This window comes from Syngnathus acus, chromosome 6 (genome assembly GCF_901709675.1).
Source record: "Syngnathus acus chromosome 6, fSynAcu1.2, whole genome shotgun sequence".
NCBI lineage: Eukaryota > Metazoa > Chordata > Actinopteri > Syngnathiformes > Syngnathidae > Syngnathus > Syngnathus acus.
Window position 1 is genome coordinate 9,955,950 of NC_051092.1, and position 25,552 is coordinate 9,981,501.

Consider the following 25,552-nt stretch of genomic DNA (forward strand, 5'->3'; position numbering starts at 1 on the left):
CTGAAATCAAGTTGAATGGAATAAAGATACCAACTTTTACTTTTATTCCAATACTGATACTACGTGTGATTTAGCCTTTCCTCCATAAAACACATGACATTAACTAAAAATTGTAATACTTGGAATGTGATTTGCCCATAACATATTATTAGGGATAACAAATTAAATTACTCAATCCATTTTTATGAAAGATGTGTAAAAGAGTAAACCTCAGAAGGCACCCTTGAATTTTGCTTGAATTTCAGAAAAGCCACATAAGCAAATATTGATGATTGGTGTTCAGAAGAGCATATTTTACATTCATTCATTCATTGTTACAAAGCCTGGCACTAAGGTGTCCTCACAATTATGGAAGCGACACCAGCACTTTTTTCATTGATTAATCAGGGTACAATCAGAAATTGAATCTGATGCCCCAAACTCTACTCTGAGAGTGCAAATGTTAATGTTGTTTTGATATCTGTTCATTGTTTGAATAAGCCCACAACCTTGGTATCCTGCTTGCATAGCTTCCATCTGTCCTGCCTGACGCTCTAATGCGTCCCCAGTCACAGCGTCCTCCAACAAAGCTGAGAGTTTCTAAACGGTTGTCCACATCAGTTAACCAAACACATATTTTTGGAGAATGGGAGGAAACCAAAGTATTCTATGCAGAAATAGGGGAGAACATGAAAAGAAACAAACCAGACATGACTCGCACCATACAAGGCCTCTTCACTTCACTTAGGTCATTCTTCCTTGCTAGAATAATTGAAATAACTTAACTCTGACGTGATTTTCACTTCTCTAAGTGAATGGCTACATTCTTGGTTGATCTGTTTCTTATTCAACAGTGCGTGATGATTTAAATAGTTTCATAACAATGTGTTCTTTTGCTTCTAATCAAGATGAATTATTCTGTAATTCAAACACATGGTTTTCAGCAAAGAAGTACAAAATCTTTCTATTCGTACTAAACATGTTTTACTCCCACTGTGCACATAACTTGTGCGCCTGGTTGATTCACATCTTGAGATAGAAGCTCCAGTTAGTCTTCCAGTAACTTGTGTGTCATTGTGTGCTAAAAAATCTTATGCAGTGGACTCGCTGAATGTGAATGCAATACCCCCTTGTTGCAGTTCAGTGAGATGTGTGAAGAGCAAAAAAACTCTGCTGCAGCCCAAATCCACTTTTTGCAAGATGCGGTCTTGGTTCCAAAATAAAGCCTACAATATATATGAGCATATTCATTTTTACATATTTAGTCTAAACAGGTCCTCTTTTGTAGTGAAGGATGCATGTGTCGCGTGCCAGCTAAGTCGCAAAGTAATTGTAGCTAGGAGGAATTATGGACCCAAATGAAAGCAATCAACCAAGTAAGTCTAAATGGGCTGGTCCTTCTTTTGGAGCAAGTGCAAAAAAAAAAGAAAGATGAAGCAAAAGCAAAACACATTGGATCCTGGTGATGTTTGCTAAAGTGAGGTCTCTTCTATGTTGATGCCATGTGTAACGCCGCACCTACAACCATATTTTGCCAAATTACATTTGAATCAAATTTCAAATTGTACAATGTTAAAAGTGTTCCACTATATTTCAAATCAGTGATGATTAGGAGGCCATTTAGTCAACACACTTAACTTTTATTAAATATTCAAAAAATAGGTCAAGTAGTTGTGACCTGAAGCCCTTTGAGATGTTTCTGTGGGCTATATATAAATAAACTTGACTTGACAAGAATCCATGTCATTTTACATTTTCATAATTAATCCAGCTCACAGATTAAGTGTGAAGAATGACTTCAACACATTTTAAGGACATAAAGCAGACCAAGGCAAGACAAATTCAGACTTGTCCTCTCATGAAATAATTCATGTTTTCCTTCCATGCGATTTTGCTGCAACTCGGAAACTCAGTTCAAACATTCATGTTTGTTTCAATCGTGGGAATGTATGCAACTTGAGAGGACTTTTTGTGTGTGTTGCTATTTCTTTTTTCCTTTTCACAAAAACTCAAGTTAGCGTATGATAAAATGTGCCATGAATACAAAAAGACAGAGCAGCACATGTATGCGTGTGTTCAGGATGAGTTTTCGTTGTCTTTGTGGCCCTGCCGTTCATTACAAGAGCTCTTTGTGCCAGCCAGAGATCACATGTCACAATATTTAAGCAGCTGCACATGATAGTCGTGCATTTTGTCAGCGCTGCCAAAAGAGGAGATCTATGCTTGATAGGATGCCGTGTGTAAGCATCTGAGGGACAGCTAAGTCTTTGAGAGAGAAGACGAGTGAACATACAAACAAACCTTTGCTTAGTCTTCTTTGAAGTTGGAAATGCTACACTGACGCTATTTTATATGTTCATAGTAACTTAAATGATCTATCTTGGACAAAGCACTTAATATGGTGTGAAGGTGTGTGGCAAGTTAAGTGAAGAATTGCCTTAGGTTTTGCCTTCATTTGAAAGTGGCCAACAGAAGCTGATGATAAATTCAGATGACACCTTCAGTTCTTCCTTGTAATCTAAAGATGATATAAAATGATACCTTTGCCTTACTGCAATCATGGGTTTCTAAATGCACATTAATTGCCCAAAATTTAACATAGATATTTATTATACCAAAAATATTCATAACTCTCAGCAAATCTAATATTACCTTTTATCATTGTCATTTCATTTTTAGGCTTGTAACGTCTGCTCTAGGATTAAATCAGAGGTTATGACAGCGACCTGAGCATTTTTTTTTCTTCTTGGATAGGTTGCGAATTACTTGAAGGATCCAGAGAGTGGAACTTTGGTGTGGCCGCACCCTGACCACTCTTACTGTTTCAGTCCTCACACACTCAGGGCCTGAGGTCTTCTAAACACATGCAGTTAAATTTAGCCAGCCAGGCTGCAGATGCAGAAATACCTCCACCAATGAGTAGATATTCTCTGCTTCTATGTCCTTCCTCACTATCATGTCCTGTTTTGTACCAAATCAGATTTGTCTTTTTTAAAGAGTCTTCGAAATCCCTCCTGCCTATATGCCAATTAATCTGTATCGTATATCATGATTCTGTAGTATGTATGTTTACATATTTATAATGGTCACCGCATGAGGTTGTTTATTGGATAAAGCATCTCTGTACCAGTGTGTAAAAGAATTGGATATATTTTTTAAACAGAAAGACACTGTGTTAATCTAAACATTCACACATTGTTCCTTTCCAGAACAGTAGTTGAGACTGTGCATGTCCCAATCAAAATTTGCTTTGTACAGGCAGACTTCCCATTCCCAATACTACTACACCTTACATCTCATCCTATAGTGCTAGATGTGTGCGTTCACGAGAATTGATACGGCTTTCTGATTAGTAGATGATGTAGTAGAATAGTGAGATGTTTATGGTGCAGTAATGCAAACTGACGCCAGAGTTGCTGCTGTTGCGGGACACTGGCCCATAAAAGCTAATGATGGTCAACCATGAACATGATGAGGTCACTTATCGGCACTACTCTACTCCATCATTTCTTAAAGCTTGTGGTGCCTGATGGAAGTAAGAAGCCTTTCGTGTCTGATATGACCTTCAGTATGTCAAGTGTGGCATGAGCAGTAATGCTGAGTCGGGCTTGTGACTAGAGTGTAGTTTGACCTGTTTTAGTCCATCATAACTGAGGCCTTACGGAATTAACGTGTGTGTAGGTGAAGGGCAGTTAACATAATACTAATAGGTGATTTAGATGGTGAGCTTACAGTTTTCCAACTGCTTGCAAGATTTGAATGTAGCCTTTCTTGACTCCACCCTCCTAAGTCTTTGACCAAAGCCATACCCCTTGTTCAGGATGTGTCCTGTAAAAACGTGTAGAGCAAACATTGTTTACACATCAATGAATAATGAGAATTCCATCTGTCCGATCTTTGGATAAAATTTTGTGGATTTTCAACCCAAAGTATCTTGATGAAAAGGGACTCAAATAAATGAACGGATAGACGGAAAGATCACAATCATAACACAACATACACATGTAAGCACAACCGAACTATCCAAGACTGAAATGACCTAAGGTCTTTCTAAGATTCTTGACATGTATTTAATGGGAATATGCCTGTGAGCAATAAAAATGTCTTTCCCTTAAATGACATGTAAAATGCCACACTTGTCTTCCGCAAATAACTTTTATAGCAATGTGGAGAGACATTTTTGTTCACTCACACACAGAATGCTGCTGTTATTGCTGCCATGTTTTGATTGGCATTCCATGCAATCATCTGCTTTCTCGACCACAGTGCAGTTGTAGACCACTGCAAAAAAAACGATCGCAATAATTATATTGTGGTTGGCCAGGTTATAGAGCATCTTCGCGTGGATTTTTACAGCAGTCAGGTTATTTCTTTTTCTGGGTTATAGCAGCGTTGAGGGATTCATGAGTTAAGAGCAAAGAGCAACCCGTGCCACATGAGATGAGCTATTAGACATGAGTCAGAACAGTCAGCATGCCACAAAGTCAGTCAGTCAATTATCCCAGACCATCCAGTAGCTCCACTTGAGTTTTCAAATGCAACCCCGCCCTGAAGATAATTCTAAAAAACACCTATTGTGTCTGTTCTTTCAGGCAGACCAAGAAGGATCCCTCCCATATGTGAACTGGTGGGCGTGTGACATCACCACACCCCCTGATGCACTCTTTGCATGTGACCAATCAGCATTTCGTGTTATCCAGTCACGTGTTTATCACCCCCCCCCAACCATTTGGTAACCATGGCAACGAGCACTGGTCCAGGCAGCATCTTGCAGTAGGGAGAAGAGGAAGGAAGGAGGAAGAGATCTCAAGAGGAGGGTGAAAAGGAGGAAAACAGAAAGAGGATAAAATCCAACTTGGAAATATTTTTAGCGCTATTCCTCAGAACAGTAAGTACTTGGTTTTACGTATTTGTCATTCTCATCTGTCGATATGGATGGATGAAGGTGTGTATTTGGTTGTTATGTGTGTTCGGTAACGTGACCTGACAGATGCCGGTGAAGATTTCCGGAATGACATCACGTTGAGTCCTTTGTTGTGTGTTCAGCCAGCCTCACCTTGCCTAGACAAGCTTTTGTCCGTCCGCATGCCTCATTCACCCTCCCCAGATAATCAGATGACAAATGATGAGAGGCATGTACGGTTGTGTTTAGCAGGTTGTGTTTAGTGCATTTAAGGCTGGTTTTATAATGTGGCTCTTGTCGTGAAGTCCTGTTGTCCTCTAATTTAATGTCTTTCCGTTTTTGATGTTTAAGCTATTATCCTTCCTTTGATCAAACAACATGTACCTGTAATGTTTTTTCTATATTGGCTCTGACGTTGTAAAATTTGGCGTAAAGCCCTTTTTAAACTAAGATAAAGTAGTTGTGTTTCTCTCAGAGAGAAACATTTTATAGAAAACTTTATTTTGTTTTATGACTTTATGTGGCCAGCAGAACTGGCTCACATTCATGACCTCTGGTATTATATCTCAACTCAAACGTTTCAGTGTTAAGTTAGGATGTTTTCTTTACACTACTAGTGTAGCTTTTGTCAGGGTACTCTACTTTCCTCCCACATTTTAGGTTAAAAAGTGAAACAGAATTTACTGGAAGCATGGTAGATGTGAAAGTGAGTGCGAATGGTTTGGCCTACTGCCTGATGTCACCTGGGATAGGATTCAGCAACCCTCGTGAGGATAAGCAGTTCAGATAATCAATGGGTGGATGTCATTATTATTATTATTATTATTATTATTATTATAAAGCACTTTGTTATGGGGAAAGCTGTTGTGAAAGTGCTGTATAAATAAAGATGCATTATTATCATTATTATTATTATTATTACTCAATCTATTTTCTAGAACACTTTCCTCTTCAGGGTTGTCAAATGCTGGTGCCTATCAGCTGACTTTGGGCAAAAGGTACATAAAAATAAATCATGACTTACAACTGAAGAGGGATCACCTGGAAAAAACAAAAACAGCACTGACATTCCTTATCGCAGCGTACGGCTCTCTTTTAAGCTCTGGTTTTACACATCCAGGATCCCCCCTGGAATTTGTTTAATCACCCACTAGATTCTAGAACACCTAAGTAGAGCATCAATATGAAAATGTCCTTGAAATAGCCCACTTGGAGTGTGAACATGGTCAAATTAAAAGACTGCAATTGTACAATTAAGGAGCATTGGGCAATTTGTGAAAATAAATGCAAAAAAAAATACCAATATTAAACTGCACAACAATCTAGTTTGAGAGTGGCTCTTGCCTGGCAATTATATTACATCATTACTGTAATTGGTGGATTGCCAGTCCACCCCGACCCACATCCTCCATGGTGTGATGCCCCTGAGTGAGGCCACTCCACATGAACCCAGTATGTGTCATTGACCTTTTCCTCTGAAGCAGTCAGCATGCTTATAAAGATAATCTTTATAGTGTTAATTGTCATCTGAATTTACTGGTTGGATTCTTGCGCTACTGATGTGTGCAGTATTTTCTCAGTGATGCATTTCAGTTTGTGTGAAGCTGACTCAAGTTAGTGTTTTCTATCATCAGATTGCTATTTAAAAGTGATTGTTTGAAACTTGCAATTATCCCTGGTTGTAATCTGCAGTTTGTTTTCTTTTTTTTTTACCTTGGCAACTGCAGCTCTCAACCACTACTGACTGCATCGTTAGAAAAACATCATATAGCCTTTGGACCTTTGTCCAAGAAACCATAAAGGGGAATATACATTTAAAGACACACATCTGAGAGACACAACTAAGAGATAGGAGACATAGACTTGATTTAAAATTCCCTGTTTATCTGCACTGCCCCTAGTAGAGTCCTTACCCCACTTATTATTATTATTATTAGTAGTAGTAGTTGTTGTTGTTGTTATTAATGTATTAGTCTATTATTATCATCGTTTATTTGTGTTACATAATTTATAAAAAGTAATCTGCTTCTAAGATTTCTCTATTTTTGGTCGATTTGTGATTACTACTTACAATGTAATGATTTAACAGATTGGCTGGGAGCACGTTTTATTTTTATTTTTAATCGCCAGTTTTCTTTGGGCTGGGCTATTTAATATGTCACCCTGTTTTTGAGCAATGTTTGCGTCATGTTGCAATAGACCAATTGGATTAGACGGTGCTGTAAGGCGTTGGTTTGCTCCAGTGAAAGAAAGGGTTTTGGATTCTACCTTTAAAATTACAAGGAAAGAATGTGACATTCCTTTCATTTTGATTACTGTGCAACGTCAAATTTTCATCACAGTGAAGTCGAGTACTACTCAATCGGATGTTGACGTGTTGTTATTTATATCCTTAATCCGTCACCCCTCCTTGCTGTTATGTTGGTTTGTACCGACTCGCCTCTGTCTGTTTCAAGTTGCGCCTGCTCCTCTGCCCCTGTTTGGCTGCGTCTCCTGGCCTCCGCCGATCTTATCCAATTCCACCGTGGCATTTTGCGAGGAAATCTGGCCTAACAAGCAAACATGGCTTTTTTGCCACTACGTGGGATTGGATTATAAAAACTGCACACAAGCGTTGCAGGTAAGCGCGGCTGTTCCTTGGCACAGCCTGTCAGCGTGCACGTTCACGACATTCTTCATGGTTCCTTCGGAACAGCAAACTGCACCACTTTACACGATTGCCAACGTCACCCTCTGATTTGTTCATTAACCCAACAAACGACATAAGGACACCGGCCCGAGATAAAGTTGACATGGGTTCAATGGTAGTCACAGAGGTGCACTACATTTTGTCGCTCATTCTGTCGTTAGATTCGGTCGTTCTGAGACGGGACAGGCACAGCAGAGGCTGCTTGAGCTCATGTAACACATTGGGTGGCCGATGCGTTGTTATTCACGCTAGAACTGTATAATGACAAATGCTCCATTTGTGAAAGATGTAATCGCCTCATTATTGTTTAGTCAATGGCGACTCGTCGCATGAGTCATGGCTGATTGTTATTGTTTTATTGTAGTTACTAGTACACCACTTTTGAATTACTTTCACGCGTAGACATGACTAAATTCATATTTCTGCATCAATAAACCTAAAGGCGGAAAGGCATTTATTAAATGTTGTTACATTATGAGCGTATCTAATCTTGGGGTTGTACATTAATTAACACAATAACAAGCGTCATCATTTTTGCTACTTTATTTGGTTCTAATGTTATTGTATTTGATTCCCAAAACCCAGCCTACTCTCCTCTTATCTTGTGTTAGTAAAAGCGTATATTTGATTCCATTTGGTAAACATTCCTATTATAGATTGACATTTGATCTAGAATCCTCTTCAGTCAACTCATTCTCTGATGCACAGCAACATTTGGGCTCCTTTTATAGTTGTTTGAACCCAATAGTTGTTGTACAACCGGACTTAAAAAGTGGGACCTTGAAAAAATGTGGAATCCCTGCACTTCCATGGATATGGATTTTGGACTCGTCTTTCTTACACGACCATAAAAAACAGGAAAATGAAATGGAAACTATATAAGGGTACCTCAGGATGATTATGTTTCATGATGATGTAAATGTCGAGAAGTTCAAAAACCTGATCAGTCAGCTAAAAATTAGATGATTGATCTTGATTTCCACTCAAATGATCGAATCTGGATAATTCTAGTTGTAATGATTTCCTCCAAAGACTTCATGGTCTGAATCAGCAAAAGATGTCTTTTGTGGTACTGATGAGTGCTGGGGAGAACTGACCTTTTTAATCATCAGGATTTTCTATGCCACAGTTTGACAGTATCGGAACCAATGACGAATAACAAATGAGGCCGTGTACTCTGCATTGTTACATTGTTTCTAGTTTGAATAAGTTTTCAATATCCCCTAAAGGCCGTTTGTGGTTGCTCAGGAATCATAATCCACAGTACTGTAGTTTTAGATATGAAGCATGTTGTCACAAGGAAGCTTGCCATCGGTTTTCTGAAGATGATCTGTGATTAGTTGTGACCTGTGACCTTGGCAACTGTGATGTGATTGACAGCAAGTGGCAAAATGTCTGCTCCCTTTGGTGGATAATAAAGGATGCATTTAGCTGCTTAGCTCATATTCTACAAACTCGATATTAATCAGAATGCCGCGTTTAGACTCGTGGAGGCACACGATATTTGGGGTTGACTTTCTCTTGAATGAAGCTAGATTGTCATTGTAAGTGACCCTTGCATATGCTGTACAGCTTTATTTGTTTCAGAAAGATAAATTCATCAACTTCAAAAGTGTATAATTGTGGCCAACGGGAATGTGCATGGTGCCTGCAAATGTGACATTGTGGAGCCTCCCAGACTATTGTTTATGACACAAGACGTGCTCTGTCATGGTGCTTCCTCTGAGTTATTGTCATATTTAGACTTACAGAACGCTCCTTGAAATGCATGGGTGGAAAAAATATTTGTAGTGCTTGTGTTTGATTCACCTTTTCACAGTGTAATCCAAAACTCAGAAGACCCTGATCACTATTTGTAGGCTTCATGTCACATGTCATGTTTCATGCCAAAACACAAAACAAAATCTACACAGTGTTCTGTGGAAATGACAAGACACGTGCTGCTTACTGCTTTTTTACCCTGTCATAATACTCAGCTGAAAAGCACATTTTTAATCAGTACATTTATTAAAAAATGCAATAATATAATAATTAATAATAATAACAGCACTGCTAACGGTATTTGTGGCGGTATCAACATTTTTTAATTGATCTGTAGCTCTTGCTCTGGATTTACAGCACAGCCATTTCCCATGCGTGCAGGTCAAAGGTAGGACATTAAGTTGAACACAATTCTCAGAGTAGACCAATGAGTGTTTACATTTTGCTAGTAAGCTGACCCTTGAACGCTGTAATAGAGCTCTCCAGTTTTGCTTTTCCTACTGTGAGTGATGAATGACACTGATTGTCTGGAACTAAGCGTGCACTATTCAGAACGTTGCACTGTATGCACCATTTGGATATGTTATATTATTCCTTGTATAGCTTTAAGAAGCTCTTCTTACCTCTTGTTGCGTTTCCAGATCATGCTCTCTTATTTACTGCCCAAAGTGAGTTTCTCTAAATCTGGAGTGTATATATCGGCTACGAAGGGATGACATAAACAATCAATGCAAGCATGTGTAGAATGCCCTTGTGGGATAATGATGCTCTTGGTAAGTTTATACCCCAAGGGTAAGCAGTACTTTATAAGTGCTAATTGAATGTGGAGGTCTTGGAGCAGCTGGTTACTTTGCGTGACAGTCTTGCTGATGAAAACAAATCCTGTCAACAGTATTACTGATATTTATATACCTGCCTGTTGTGGTCTTCAGGTTTCACTGATCGTATTATATATCTGGCCTGGTACCCTGTTGGCTTAGAATGTAAGATTCTCCAGCCGCCATTTGGCTAAAGAATGTGGCTTGTGACTGAAGGAGCTCGTTCCATTTTCCAGGCCTGCATAGATGATGAAGGTATCTTTAACCTGAGTGGACCACCCTCTTTTTTGTATGTTTGGTGCAGATCTTTGCATAAAATTATGGATGCTGTAGCGTTCTTTTACCAATGTGCATTGTTAAACGTCCCTTTATTAGTTGGCAGTTTGCCATATGCCACAGGACTCATAGTACCAGTCCGAAAGCCCTGTCAAATTGTATTTTAGTTTTTTTTATCTTGAAAGTTGTTATGGCCTTTAACTGAAGGCAATTTACACTCAAAATATACATTTTTTTTAATCAAGTTCAGCATTTCTCCAGCAGAGATAATAAAAATCATCTTTTGTATCTGACAGTCTACAAACGGATGTTGTCATTTGAGCAGCTTGCTTCGCCCACGCACCAGATTAGGGATAGCAATTGGTGATGTGATGGGATTATGGCATCTACCAAGCCATCATTTTTTGTCCTTTCAAACAAGTTGATTGCATCAGACACATTCACATTTTCAGATATGTACAAGGAATATAGTATATTCCCTTCATGTTTTAGAAACTTCAACTTCATTCATGTTGATATAAATCTCCTGTATTGATAAAAGGGGTTCTCAGATGATCTGTGACGTGAAACGATTTGGTCTGAATTGCGTTGGTAATCTCAAGCATGTGGCCATTGCAATACATATTCACTCCAACTTTGTAGCCTTTTCCATGTTGCTGCTACTTTTCTTTTTTCTTTTTCAAACACAGACTGAACAAGGATTTGTCTTTGTTGCATATAGTCTTACATTTCACATCCTAGTTCAGTGGTAAGATTGGAGTGTGCGGGTAACTGGATCCATGACATTGTGCCATAGCAGTGTTTGCAGTGAGCTAATGCAAATGAGCAACACAGCAATCCACATGCATGAAAGATAGGGAATAAGCAGTTTGTGCTATTGATAGTAGCAGGCCAGAGCGTCAGTGTTCCAGCATACTTGCTCCATTCCTTTTGTGGTTCAGTCATTTTGGGCTGCATAGTTGCCATGCTTGCACTAAAAATTCGAATGAAGGCTGAATACAGCAATTTTCTTCATGAGGAAGATGGATGGATGGATGGATGGATGAATGGATCCCGAGGACGCAACAGGCTTCTAGAAAAGGCTGCCACTCACAACGACGCCACAAAGAAAACCAATAAGTGCAAAAGTTAAAAGTCATCAAAACAAAGCAACAAAGACATTAACAAAGGAAAAAGTAACAGCAGGTGAGAGGCCTAAATATCGTAAATGATGTAAATGATCCCGAGGTCCGCCACACAGCCGCCCTCAATACCCGGAAGAACACCCCAAAACACACAACAGGCCTCCACAGGGTCCTCACAGGGAAGCTGCTGGAAACTGTTGTCCAGAATTATCACTTAACTGTATTGGTGTGATATTGCTGTGCATACTCCATCAGCGTGGCAACAAATGCTGTTTTTGATTTAAAAAATAATCCAATGCAATTTAGCAATTAAAAGGTGCTTTATTAATATGTAAATAAATAATGGCAAGATTTTATTAGAGTTGAGATGAATTTGAAACTTTCCACAATTTCTTCAACTTACAAGGACAATACATCCGTGGTATCAGATGTTTCTTTCCATGCAAATGCAGCTTGCTGCGTTGGAGCGATGTTCATTCTTGTCGCAAAATAAACTTCTTTTTGTGATTTGAGAACATTGTGGGGCGCCATGTCTCAGTAGGAGAGTGGTCGTCTTCCAACTGAGAGGTTATTTTTAAGAAGGGAAGAAGTGGAAACAATGAAATGTCCTCAGGCCTGTGTGTAAGTCATTCTGAGATTGTGGAAGTGGAAAAGAATTCTGATCATGTCCAAAATGACAAAGCTGATAAATGGCTTGTTTGATTTAGTGGGTAGTGTGCTTGTTTAGTAAAATGATTCAACAAAGTGTCGTTAGCTATAATGTCAGATGTTTATGTGACCAAACCCTTGGCATGGGGCGAAGGTGCTGTCTGTTTCGCTGCACTTTTCTTGCATGTACTGCTTATGCGGCCACACGGCGGAGACATTGTTACCCCAATAACACAAAACAACATCAAGTATTTTTTCCAGGTTGTATGCGTAGCTTGATGAGTAACTGCATATTGCAATGATAGAAATGGGACATATCAATAAGAAAGTAGCCGTCATGGACTATTGATAGGCTGAAAAAAAAGAGTTTTCTGCTCGAGTTTATTATTATATGACCTCTTGGTCACCATTTGTTCGTCAGACAAGAAAGAAGAAGCCTGTTCTTACCATGGTGACCTACGTCAAGTGCTGAATAAATAAACCACTCCCAAACTCTACATTAGTAGTTCAACTATTACTTGAACTAACAACTGGGTGTAGCCTTGCACAAATCTCATGTCCTTAATTGTCTTCTACAAGGTGCCCTTTTGTTAAAGTATCCAGTGTTTAGAGGGAAAGTATTCTTTTTCCTCTTGCAATTCTAACGTTGGATGACTGGCAAAGGAAAAAAGTCACAATAGAACACTTTATCTCCAGGGTGCCTGCAGAGCATAGGCCTGGCAGGACACAATGCCATTTAAGGATATGTGCCAATGCGCACAGTAAGCCCAGTCATCCCAGTCATCCCAGCTATTTTGAAACTGTGGTAGTGGGTAAACCATTTAGTTCAGCATTACTTTATTTGTGTTTTTAGAGTGCCATCCCAAACCTTCATTGCCTTCAGGTATTCCTCATATTGATCTCACCTTTATTTGAATTTTTATACCTTAATGATAATAAGTATTTTGTTAAATATATATTTTTTCTAGCCAGACTAACATATGTAATTGTGCAACACGTGCAAGTGGTTTATTGACATTTTATTTTTAGACTAAAGCACCATGTAATCAGGAAAACAAGCCACATTTGTGTTTTCTATTATTTATTTTAATCACCATCTTGCAATTCAAAGTTTAGTATATTTTCAAAACCCTTGTGTGTGGTACGTCCATTCCGACCCAGAGAACAGTATCAGAGTATCAGGAGCTTCTTATGTGGGGTGGCCCAAAATTAACATTGTTTGTCTTACCAGCTGATTTAATTGTGAAGGTTCCTTGAGGTTTACACAAAGTAAAGTTCATCAGTAATGTCTGATCAGAAATAAGTCTTCCCAGGAGATGTTATAATTGCAAGATGGCTTATGTTCTTCAGTTGGTAGATGTAACAACCAGATGTCCCATTAACATTTTCCATACCGAGTTTTTTTTCCCACCCAGCTAGATAGAGAGCACAAATTCACCAAATCACACGCAATGCATCAAGAATACAATGTTTTGTTCTTGTTTGTATTGGATTTACTAATGTTTAATTTATCTGGCTACTGGAAGGTTTACCAAGGCTGTTTCCTTGTTTTTCTTGACTCAAGCATGAGATTTTGGTTCATGCACTCCCACACATTGGAAATTTCATTCAGTTTATTTCTTTTTCTTTTCCTGACAGAATGAGAACGCCTGAGGCTGTGGGTTAGAACCTTCCACTGGAGAGAGAAACTGAAATCATACAGGGCTGAGGTTGGACCCAGAGACCCCTGTTGGGGTGTGAAGGGCCCTATCAGCCTTGTGTGTCTGGACCATGGGGGATGGAGGCATCAATGCAACTGGAAGAGAAGGAGTCAACCTGTCCCATGTCCTGTTTGACAAATTTGTCCAGGCAACCACATGCAAGGGAACACTCAAGGCCTTCCAGGACCTGTGCGATCTCCTGGAAGTCAAGCCCACAGAGTACAGAGTGTTTTACCACAGACTCAAATCCAAGCTCAACTACTGGAAGGCCAAAGCACTTTGGGCCAAGTTAGACAAGAAGGCCAGCCAGAAAGAGTATAAGAAAGGCCGTGCCTGTACCAACTCAAAGGTACCGCTCATATTTTAATCATCACTGACTGATGTACTAATTGTTAACAAACCATTGAATACCCGGGCATTCTTTCTCAGCATCAGATTTGTCTAGATTTCTTTTCAATTCGTCACCTTTCTTATGACTAAAAAACAGCTAAACAATTATTAAGCAATATCACGCAAGTAGGATGGATGGTCATTGTTTTCCAGAGTAAAAGCAGATGTGTACAAATGTCTTCATTTGCTTAAACACAAAAGATAAATCAGTCTGCTTTCATGAAAGACGAGAGAAATGTGAGTATTACTTTTGAGAGCCTGAAATCAGAAAGTTTAGGCAATCGTTAGTTAAGAGATGACTCTAAAAGATGACTTGATTATCAAAATATGAGGCAATCAATTTGATAATCAATTTGCTGTCGATTAATGTATTAATTTTGATACTTCTATTTGACACTAGTGTCTCATCATTGGTGCTGGACCATGTGGCTTACGAACAGCCATCGAGCTCGCCTTCCTGGGTGCTAAAGTAGTCCTGTTGGAGAAGAGGGATGCCTTCTCCAGGAACAATGTCCTACACCTTTGGCCCTTTACCATTCAAGACCTCAGGGGCCTTGGGGCCAAGAAGTTCTATGGAAAATTCTGCGCCGGTGCAATTGATCACATCAGTAAGTTGCTGAGAGCGCAATGTGACTGTCCACTCAGGTTTTGAAGTATTTGATGAATTTGCCTTTCATTAATAATTTGTTGACTCGTGACTGTAGGAGTGATTATGTCATTGTTTTTGTAGGTATTCGTCAACTTCAGCTCATGCTGCTCAAAGTGGCTCTCCTCCTGGGCATTGAAATTCATGTCAACGCAGAGTTCAAAGGGCTTATTGAACCTCCTGAGGACCAGGAGAGTGAAAGTGGGTCAAACTTCATATAAATGAAAAGTGCTTTGGATGAACAACTTTTTTCTAATCTTGTGTTTCTATGTGATTGCACATTGTGTGTTCACAGGGATAGGCTGGAGGGCAGAGGTCCACCCCAGGACACACCCGGTCAACGAGTTGGAGTTTGATGTCATCATTGGTGCAGATGGAAGGAGAAACACGCTGCCAGGCAAGTTGTTGTCTTCTTTTTCTTCAGCCTTGAGCACAGGCATGTTAAACAAGTTAGAAAAGAAAAATGGCAACATTATTCTTGGTTGTTGCTCATTTTCAAACCTGTTGTGAACACCTCATCTTCATTTCATACATCCCCTCAATTTGTACATTTTGTTGCTGCATACTGTAATTTGCTGACGTCCGGCCATATCCTGCTTTCTTCAGATTTGGTCAGTTTCACATTTTTTCCACAAATGTCTATCAGTCAGTCCCCACCCGGGTCTGTTAAAGTTTGTCTGTCTTTTAAAGTTTTGAAAATTGCTTTGCCTTCATGGAATATCAATGACTCAAGAAACATGCCATTTTGTTGGTTTCCAAAATAGTAATGGTTTTGGAGGGACAAGGATTCTGCCACTTTATAGTGCTAATTGAATAATCAAAGTAGTCTTTTTTTCTTGTTGTTGTTTGTGATTGATAATAAGTGTCTGATAATATGAAATAAGAAAAATAATACAAATTATATAATAGAAGGTTATTTCACCTCTAAGATTCTAATCTGCTTTGTCATCTAGGGTTTCGACGGAAGGAGTTCCGTGGCAAACTTGCAATCGCCATTACGGCAAATTTCATCAATAGGAACACGACAGCGGAGGCTAAGGTTGAAGAAATCAGCGGAGTGGCCTTCATCTTCAATCAGAAGTTTTTTCAAGACCTCAGAGAAGCGACAGGTGTGAACTGCAGAAAATTAGCAATTTTGCAGAGTAGAACACAATAACTTGATATTGATTGTCAGACCTTCAGCTCTCAGTCATCACCCTCCCTAATTTGTCAGTCCAATTATAAAGCTTTGATACCAGTTTTGTCTACATTTTTGCTGACATGGCGATGTTCCCGTAGCTCTGTTATGTGTTCTGTGTCGTATAATTGCCTCTATTGTCCTCCGCCGAAGGCATAGTAGTCTGCTGCTGCAATGGGGAAACATTTTGTGTTTGGTATCTAACACTCCTTTCAATTGGTTATTTTAGGTATTGATCTTGAAAACATTGTCTACTACAAGGATGACACGCACTACTTTGTGATGACTGCCAAAAAACAAAGCCTGCTGGAGAAAGGAGTCATTCTGCATGTGAGTGATCAAAAAGCTGATTGCGTGTGTGTGTGCCTGTGTTTGTGTGTTTCTGATGGACACTTGCCGAATATCATTAATGGTCTAGTAGACAGTAGCTTCACGCACGTCCAGGCTGACACCGATTTATTGTTTCAGTCCTCTCTGCTTTCCCTAACAGCCTAATGGTCTAAGCAAGCCAACTATGGCCAGGATTCAGACTTAGTCTTTGTTCCCCTTGTGATACAGATGTTTTCTTTCCTCTCCCTGAGTCACTTCCACAGGAAAGCACAAAAAATACTTCATCTGCCTTCCTATACAAACATTACTCATTATGTTAACATTATGTAAACATTATGTTTACATACTTTATCACTGCTGCACTTTGTACTTTATAATTATCTTATTTCATATTTTTTATATAGAATGTCACTTTTTTTTTTTTTAACCAGCCGAAATACCTCTACATTGCTGAAAGCCGTATGCAACGAAATTTCGTTTTTGTACACACCTAGTGTTGACAAAATGACAAAGTTCTGTCTAAGTCTGTCTAAGTCTAAGTCTAAGTCTTACTCAAGGTGTGTCACAGCTATGTTCTGGTGTTTGGTCGTAAACCACCTAAAAGGTGTGTTTGCCATTCTGCTTAAAATCTTTTTTGGAGTAAATACAAGCATGGGAGAGGTAACAACCACTTAAAAGCAGTGGAAGCATAACTCATTTTCTACAAAGTTAACTATCCTCTGCTTCACGGAAAGGAAGAAAAGGGAAGAGGGAAAATGTTGGCAGGAGAGAAGCGAGGCCACATAATTCCGTCAGACTATATCAACTGACAACCTCGGCCGCTCCCCCCTTCCACCAGTTCCAGCCTGGCATTCGACACCCTGAGAGCTCGAAGCCCAGAGAATGTACCCCTTACCGCCCGGAATGAGAACAGGTCACTCCCAAAGCATGCAGTGATTTGATGCTACATGTTTGAGAGACTTGTGAAGAGCACTTCATCCAACACACAAACGCTCAAAATGCTGAGTTGCACAGTGATTTATGACAGCCACTGATTTTGTGTGTGTTTGAGAGGTGAGCTGTGATATTCAGGGGTCATTTCCAAATGTCCCATGCAATTTCGTACTCATTTTCCCTTTTACCATGCAATGCACTTTCCACAATTTCCCCCCAATATTTTGTATGTCTGAATTCATGACCTTTGAAATTGTTCAGTCCACATTGAGATTGACACTCCCGGTAATCCTGACATAACTGGAACTGCAATGTTTTTGTGCAATAAAACATCTCAACATACTGATTATGTTACTACTTGTTGTGGTTTTCATTCCATGGTAGGCAGTAAAACCTGCAATATCCACAATATTGTGTTGAATCATTGACGCAGACGATTGATACAGTTCACTAACAACAATTGGTTACATTTTAATCGCTATCATAGCTAAGTTACATTTGCCAGAACCTCAGCTGAATTCTTGTATAAAGCATTGCATATCAAAGTTTGAAATACATTGGCACAATGGTCACAGCTACAATTGGTTGAGGCGGTAGATACTTTTACTCGTTAATAAAGAGGACACAAACATTCCAATGTAATTCCAAGTGGGTCACACTTGGTGGGCATTACTCTGCAGATGATACAGTTTTACGAAATTGTATGTTATGGCATGTGGTAGCATGAGGCGGTATCTGCAGGCCATAGAAGGTGTACCACCAGGAAGTCCCATGTTGCTGTTTTTCAGTTTTTTTTTTCTCATCACCCTGGAAGAAAATTCAGAGTTTCTGTTATTTAAGAGTCATAATTGACTACTTCCTTTTATCGTTACTCTCGTAGGACTATGCGGACACAGAGCTGCTGCTTTCCAGAGCAAATGTGGATCAGGTAGCCCTCTTGTCTTACGCCCGTGAGGCGGCCGATTTCTCAACCAACCACCAGCTTCCCACTCTGGATTTTGCCATCAACCACTACGGCCAACCCGATGTCGCCATGTTTGACTTTACCTGCATGTATGCATCGGAGAGTGCCGCCATGGTGCGCCAGCGCCATGGCCACAAACTACTGGTGGCGTTAGTAGGAGACAGCCTATTGGAGGTGAGTGTTCTTCACAATGTTGTATTTGCTGTTCTGCGGCCATATTTGGTAGCTAAATGCGCTGCTGTCTCCAGCCCTTTTGGCCAATGGGTACTGGCATTGCCCGAGGTTTCCTGGCAGCGATGGACTCTGGCTGGATGGTGAAGAGTTGGGCTCAGGGAAAACAGCCTTTAGAAGTGCTCTCTGAGAGGTGGGCGTGTATATACACTGATGCAGCCACACCAAACTCAACTCACTCATGCTCTCACGTTCTCACATTCTTCTTTAAACACACCTCTTTAATCTTGAGTGGTTTAGTCAGACATGTGCCCACATGTGATTTGAACCCTCACTCACATTTTTCTTATTGATATTAGTATAAGTGGGTCTAAATGGAATGTGATTCTTCAGTAGCTGTGTGCTGTGTGCGCGCTTATATAACATGTTTATATGGAGTTAATATGGCCGCTTTTCAAGGTCTTACTTGAAATAATCCATGTATTGGATTAGTAATCAAGTTGACCAGTTGTTTTGAAACGTCTGCTCTTTACTCAGGGAGAGTATTTATCGTCTACTGCCCCAGACCACGCCAGAAAATGTCAGCAAGAACTTCAGTAAATACAGCGTGGATCCCACTACACGTTACCCCAATATTAGCCTTAACTTCCTCAAACCTAGCCAGGTGAGTCTGTCAACAAACACATATCTTTACTTTATTGTTTACCATAAAGACACTATCAACTTACAAAAACACAAGAGTACACAAAATTTTACTTTACCACTTAGTTAAGACTCAAAATAAGATGTTTCCGATCACAATCTACAAGTCAAAATTTGTATTTTGTGCCTCAAACGAATTAAAACTGTGAATATGGCAACATGCAGAGCTGCCAAATGTTACACAAACCCCTAAACGCTAATTTAGTATGCCCCTAACGCTTCATGATTGTTCTGAATATTTAAAAAAAAAAATGGTTTCAAGTGTTGATAGTCAATTTGTTGTGCAATTTACCTTAGTTCTCACGGCTTCTAACTGACTTCCTAATCAATGCAACGTTTGTAAAATTATTCATTTGCAGGTAAGGCACCTCATAGACACAGGAGAGTCGGCAGAGATGCGCATAGAAAGAGAGAATGTGATCAACTCATCAACACCAAAGTTGGCCAGGAATGGTTTGTATTTTCTTCACCTTGTCTATGCATACAAATACACAATTCAATTTCATAATTCATTAGTAAAGGATTCTTCTCCAAAGTAATTATGTAATGCTGGCCTATTTTCACTGTAGACAATTGTCTGCTTGACAAGCAGTTGCAAGGTAACACAAACCCAAATGCATGGCATTGCTGAATAGTTTTAACAAATTTGTGGTTTTCTACTTTATGCTCAAAGACTAGCAATGTTGTAACTGCTGGAACATGAAAATACTTTTGCGCCATACTAACTAATCATTGACTCATTACAGTACATTCAACCTTCATTCATTCACACATTCAACAAGGGTTTGAGTTCTGCATCCTCTCCTAACCTTTTCATTTGCATCCCATGTCATCTTTATGGCTGTGAACATTTGACCCCTCATGGTTCATTACGTTTCCTGATGAACTGGTTTATACTGGCACTAACGTGGCTTATAAAGCTATGGATGCCTTTACGAGTAATGAGTCTCTGCACAGCCTCAGCCTGACTGATAAGATTTTAGTCCAGCAGGAGATGCATTATATGGTCAAAATTATTTGGACACCTTGTGATGACACTATTGGCACTTTGAAAGAACATACTGATAGTTTATACCACAAAAAGATGTATCATAGCTTCCACTTAGGGATGGCAGATACCAGTCTATTGATAAATATTGATTTTAATCACAATAAGACAAACACAAACTGGAAGAAAGCAATTATCCAGAGAAAATATGCCAATCAAAATATCATTTAGAAAAACTAATTTCAAGGAATGTACTATGTACACTGATGTTGTGTAATGTTGCGCAATGTTCACGTTCATGCTCTCACAGCACTGCTGTAAATGATGATGTAAAGATGCTACCTGAATGCCTTAGTACAGTTACAAATGCATGTTATTTATAAAAAAAAAAAAGTGATGTAGTAGGCCAAATCCTAATTGTTGTAGTATATGCATTGTTTAATCAAGAGGAGTGTCCAATTACATTTTCCATATAGTGTTTGTGCAGTGCTATGCAAAAATGGTTGTCACCCATGTCAAGGGATAATGCAATACTGTATTCTCCTGTCTTTTCAGAATCCATCGCTCGGTCCAGTAAACTTCTCAATTGGTGCCAGAGACAAACAGAAGGATACAAAAATGTTTGCGTCAAAGACCTCACCATGTCATGGAAGAGCGGCCTCGCCTTGTGTGCGCTCATCCACCGATACAGGCCAGATCTCATGTGAGTATCTGAATTGCGCAAATGCCCAAACCAAGTATAGCAACTTGGTACAGCGTGTTTTTCTTTTTTACCACACTTCCAATTATGTATTCTGCCCAGTTTAAATTGGTTAAATCTTAGTTTTGTTTGGGGTGACCGGCCTGTTGTGTTTATTGCATAATTCTGTTTATTGTCTGGTTTGGACCTAGCCTTTTTTGTTATGCATCAGTAATGAGGTGACAGACACTACTCATAATGGACTCCTTGAGAGTGCATTCCTCCTTAATCGCATTCACACGCACATGCATGCATGTGCACATAGAGCTATGATGTTAGTTCAGTGGTCTCTCGAGGCAGCATAGCAGTTAACAAAAGCTTTTAGTGTCGTCACAGCCGCTTTTGGGTTGGGAGTTTGAATGTTACATCTACACTGTGTAAAAGGATGTCAAATGAGGTTTGAGAGGCTGCATTCAGTGCTTGATTGAATGTACTCTTTCTAAATGGTAAAAAATGGAGAGAACTGTGTGCCACGCAAAACATATGGATTGCATTATCCTCAGCAGAATCTGTATTTTGCATATTTTATTTACAAAAAGAGAGGCCAAGAACAGGAGAGCTTTGACTTGTACCCAAAATCCCAGTTCTGTTATTTTGGGTGCGTTTGGAAATATTCTCAGAATGCGCTGCTTCAGACTGACATGCCAAGATTCAGCGTAGTTCAAATGTGCCATTTGGGTTTTCAGAAATCCCCAAACAAAGAAGTACCGGAACCCATTGCATTAGACAGCTGGAAAGAGATCACGCATGAGTTGCTGATTGTTTTATAACATTAGACTGCCTTCGTAAATTAATTGGAGGGGAGCACGCTCTTCCTCTCTGAATACACACTCGCTCTCTGAGTGGTATGAGTGGGTGAGAGTGAATTTCCGAACGCTGCTGTCTTGTCTGCAACAACTTATGACAAAGCCTCAGCTTCGAAATACTAGTATTTTTCTTTTCATCTTAAAATTGTTTACCTTAACTAGAATCCCACAATACATTGTGGCCACGGATAGAATCCAACCGTTTCGATAAGATTCATCATGTCTCCGTAAATTATATAAGGCAGTTCTTTTTGTTCAGGCAAGTATAAAAAATATTTGCTTGTACCTCAAATTATTGCTCACAATTTGTGACAAAAATTGCCCAAGCAGTGCCTAGTATCTTGACACTGTGTGTTTCAGTCTTATCAACTTTTATCATTGTTGTTGTTTTCCCTTTTCACCACCCACAGTGACTTTGACACTCTGGATGAGCGAGACCAGGAAAAGAACAACCAGTTGGGTTTTGACGTGGCCGAGCGAGAGTTTGGCATCTCACCGTGCATGACTGGCAAGGAGATGTCGTCTGTGGTGGAGCCTGACAAACTTTCAATGGTCATGTACCTCAGTCAGTTCTATGAGATGTTTAAGGACACAGTGCCACCTGGAGGTGAGAATGAGATTGTACTAATATGTCAGCATTTAGAATGGAATCATCTATAATCCCACGTGTGTGTGTGTGCATCTCAGCATTTTATCATCATTGTCTTATGTTTCAGATAAACAAAATCTGAGTCCAGAAGACAAGGCTGCTCTTATGGCAAGCACCAAATCGCCTATCTCCTTCTTCAGTAAACTTGGACAGAGCATAGCAATCTCAAGGAAACGTAACCCCAAGGTCAGAGTTGCAACCTAAGAATCTGAATATTAAATAGATGTTGCAGCTGGAGTAATAGCATGATATTTTATCAACAGGACAAAAAGGAGAAGGAGGTTGACAGTTTGGGGAAGAGGAGAAAAACCAGCCAATCTGAAGATGTGAGTTCTTATAAAGCATGTGGATGGATGGATGGATGGATGGATGGATGGATGGATGGATGGATGGATGGAACATTAACATTGCTCACACCCAATATTCATGCAAATCTTGTAAAAAGGGGAACGAGAAAATTTAGATGTGATATTTAATGGGCCTCGTGGTGAGTTTTTGGGTACCGCCAACTCCAGTGAATTTGGGATGAAAGGAAAATTCTGCAGATGCATGATTTTATTTTATTTTGCAGGGGTCTAAATAAAAAAGATTAACGATACTGTGTAGTTCATGAGAAAACCAAAACTAATGGTTAATTTATTTCCCAGGAGGAAGCATCTAAGGCTAGTCGGGCGGACAGACTGGCTGTTCCTGCACTCCTGTCAGAGAGGAAGACGGACTCTACTGCTGGAGGGAACAACAATAAAGTCAAGGTTATGGCTACCCAGCTGCTTGCCAAATTTGAGGAAAATGCTCCCCCGCAGGGTTCAGGACTGAAAAGACAGGTATGTACACTACAGTTTGTATAGTTTTGTTTTTCATTCCCATGTCAAATATTTTGCTCAAACAGTGAGACCAGACGTTTGTCTCATGAGGAGGGTGTAGGCGCTTGCTTTAATGAGATGCGGTCGGGAACGGACATTGGTCAGGAAGACTATTGTTCCTGCTCCATGTAGGCGACCTCACCGTGCTGGACTCTTGCTTGAGCCTTGAGCCTTCGTGTGGACGAGTGTTATAGCTACACTGGGCAGCATTGTTGAAGCAGAAAGAACGACTCTTAACCCTTCAGGCTCTTTTAGAATAATACATAATGTACAGTACGTCAAAAACTGCCGATTGTACAACATAGCTGCTGTCTCCAATGTCAGTTTATTGAAATTTTCCTTTACCAATTCCACTTGTCAATGTGTATTATGATGGTTATGGCTCTTTTAGCATGGTCCTGCCACAGCTGTTGTTTTCTTAGTTTTGAACACATAATGGATGTTCCATCCATCCATCACTTCTTTGTGTGTTTCTCTTCCCTGTTCACCTTCCATCATGGTTTGTTCCATGATGGCTTGCATGCCTTTTTACGCCATTGCCGACCACTTTTCCTCATCTTTACACAACCGCAAAGGGGGACTCTTTGCCCAATCTGGACTGTATCTTGCACCCATCACCACCAAAACCCCTCGAGCCAATCCGCCTAGCACCTGTACCAGCTTGGAGAAAGGTAAAAAAGTGACCTTCCCTTTCCCCTGTAGAGATTCCCAGCGACTCATCAACTAACGATGTTCAGCATCATCAAATTCGATTTGAACTTGTGTGAGTCCCTAATTAACATTGCAAATCTCTGGTATTACTCACAGAACTACTAAACCAGGTGATATAGGATATTTGCCGTGTGGTGTTAAAAAAAATGTGTGAGCATTTTTCCCCCCCTTGCTTCTCCTGTCCTGGTTCAGAGCCGCACACAGCAGCAGGAGCAGCTGAGCATTCGCTACAAAGAAAAGATCAAGTGTCAGACGCTGCCCAACAGAGGGGAGCAGGTATGATTAGTGATGCTCCCCAAGTAGTACTCCATCATTCCAACCCTTTCTAATCCCCAAAGGTCCAGTTTCACCATGTCCAAGATTTGCTGGGGGGTATCAATATTTCATTTTTGCTCAAGATTAAAATGTGGTAAACTGATGTAATTTTCCCCTGTTTTCCACACAATAATCAAATGATATATTTTGGTTTAAACATTTTAATCATAACATATGCAACTAATGTACAGTACATGTTCAAATTATCCACCCATCCAATTAAAGTAAATCCAAATATTTTTTAGTGCAGTGAATGGATTTGCAAAACAAAGTAGGAATGTAGTTTGTATAGTTATGCACCGGGCAGTTTATATTTTGCAGCATCTTCCACAAACTAGACTACGGCAATGGAAAACTAATTATGCCATGTCGTCAAGAGCAACTATAAACGTTCCACCTAACTGCAGCACATTATTTATTGAACAAAATCACACTGGCGCCAAAATTCCATGCTGCCCTCGAAGCCCCATTTTCACTCCTTACTTCAAAAGATCCAATAAATAACATCTGTCAACATTTAATGCCAAGAATTTAGTTACCGTTAACGTAAAATGGCACAATAATGGAAAAGAGCAATATGTCTACAATATAGTATCCAGTGGAATCAAACTTGTTTGGGGATTTTCATTTTTTCATATTGCTGCTGCTGTGAGTGTGTGTGCGTGTGCATGTTATGAATGTGCTGAAACTAATCAATAGCTTTGGTATCCAGCTCCCCACTGAAATAATTTGTTTGTGATGAGTTGTTAGTTGGTGTAATTCATTTTGAAATGGTATTGATGAGAAATAAGAAACTGATTTGGTCCACTAGACTAGTGATGCTCAATACCCTCTTTTTTTATCGGACCGACTGTTGCAAGTATTCACTCTTGATTACTCAATACTGATATTGAGTACTGATACCACTAGTACCTTACTCAATGTCAGATTGTATTATTTTTTAAAGTAAGTTGTTGCTTTTGGTTCTTGATTTAAGTGGCTGGTATCGGCATTCTTCACAAGTACCCGATACCTTGAAACAAAAATGCTATCGGCCCTGATAGCTAGCGATATCGGTATTCGCCCATCCCTAATCTAGACGTCATCACCTTGATGCTAAATCTGCTGTTCCTCGTCCCTCAAGGCCAGAAGTGTTGCTGACCAAGCAGCCAGCTCAGGCTCTCGGAGCTGCCCAAAGAAAACCATTCTCCTTTCTTCCTCCTACTCCACTTCTTCGCTCTCTCTCCACACCGAGGTGACACACATTCTGCCGCGTTTGTCCATTTGTACT

General features: G+C 39.8%; 1 protein-coding gene across 29 annotated transcripts in view; it reads left to right on the top strand.

Annotated features, from left to right (window-relative positions):
* mical3a (microtubule associated monooxygenase, calponin and LIM domain containing 3a) overlaps positions 1-25,552 on the top strand; it is a 59,989-nt gene that overhangs the window by 2,213 nt on the left and 32,224 nt on the right. For 7 of the 29 annotated variants that reach the window (XM_037255224.1, XM_037255226.1, XM_037255225.1 and 4 more), the window contains exons 1-20: positions 7,156-7,502; positions 13,837-14,247; positions 14,689-14,896; positions 15,019-15,135; positions 15,230-15,331; positions 15,888-16,043; positions 16,341-16,441; positions 18,255-18,512; positions 18,587-18,702; positions 19,047-19,173; positions 19,571-19,664; positions 19,781-19,810; positions 20,755-20,902; positions 22,155-22,351; positions 22,461-22,579; positions 22,657-22,719; positions 23,041-23,217; positions 23,832-23,927; positions 24,160-24,243; positions 25,406-25,516. In XM_037255224.1, the coding sequence (XP_037111119.1) occupies positions 13,969-14,247; positions 14,689-14,896; positions 15,019-15,135; positions 15,230-15,331; positions 15,888-16,043; positions 16,341-16,441; positions 18,255-18,512; positions 18,587-18,702; positions 19,047-19,173; positions 19,571-19,664; positions 19,781-19,810; positions 20,755-20,902; positions 22,155-22,351; positions 22,461-22,579; positions 22,657-22,719; positions 23,041-23,217; positions 23,832-23,927; positions 24,160-24,243; positions 25,406-25,516 (2,583 nt within the window). In that variant the 5' untranslated portion in view covers positions 7,156-7,502; positions 13,837-13,968. Of the gene's footprint in view, positions 1-4,571; positions 4,868-7,154; positions 7,503-13,836; positions 14,248-14,688; positions 14,897-15,018; positions 15,136-15,229; positions 15,332-15,887; positions 16,044-16,340; positions 16,442-18,254; positions 18,513-18,586; positions 18,703-19,046; positions 19,174-19,570; positions 19,665-19,780; positions 19,811-20,754; positions 20,903-22,154; positions 22,352-22,460; positions 22,580-22,656; positions 22,720-23,040; positions 23,218-23,831; positions 23,928-24,159; positions 24,244-25,405; positions 25,517-25,552 lie in introns of those variants that run through there. The other 22 variants (XM_037255215.1, XM_037255218.1, XM_037255219.1 and 19 more) reach the window with 14 other exon arrangements.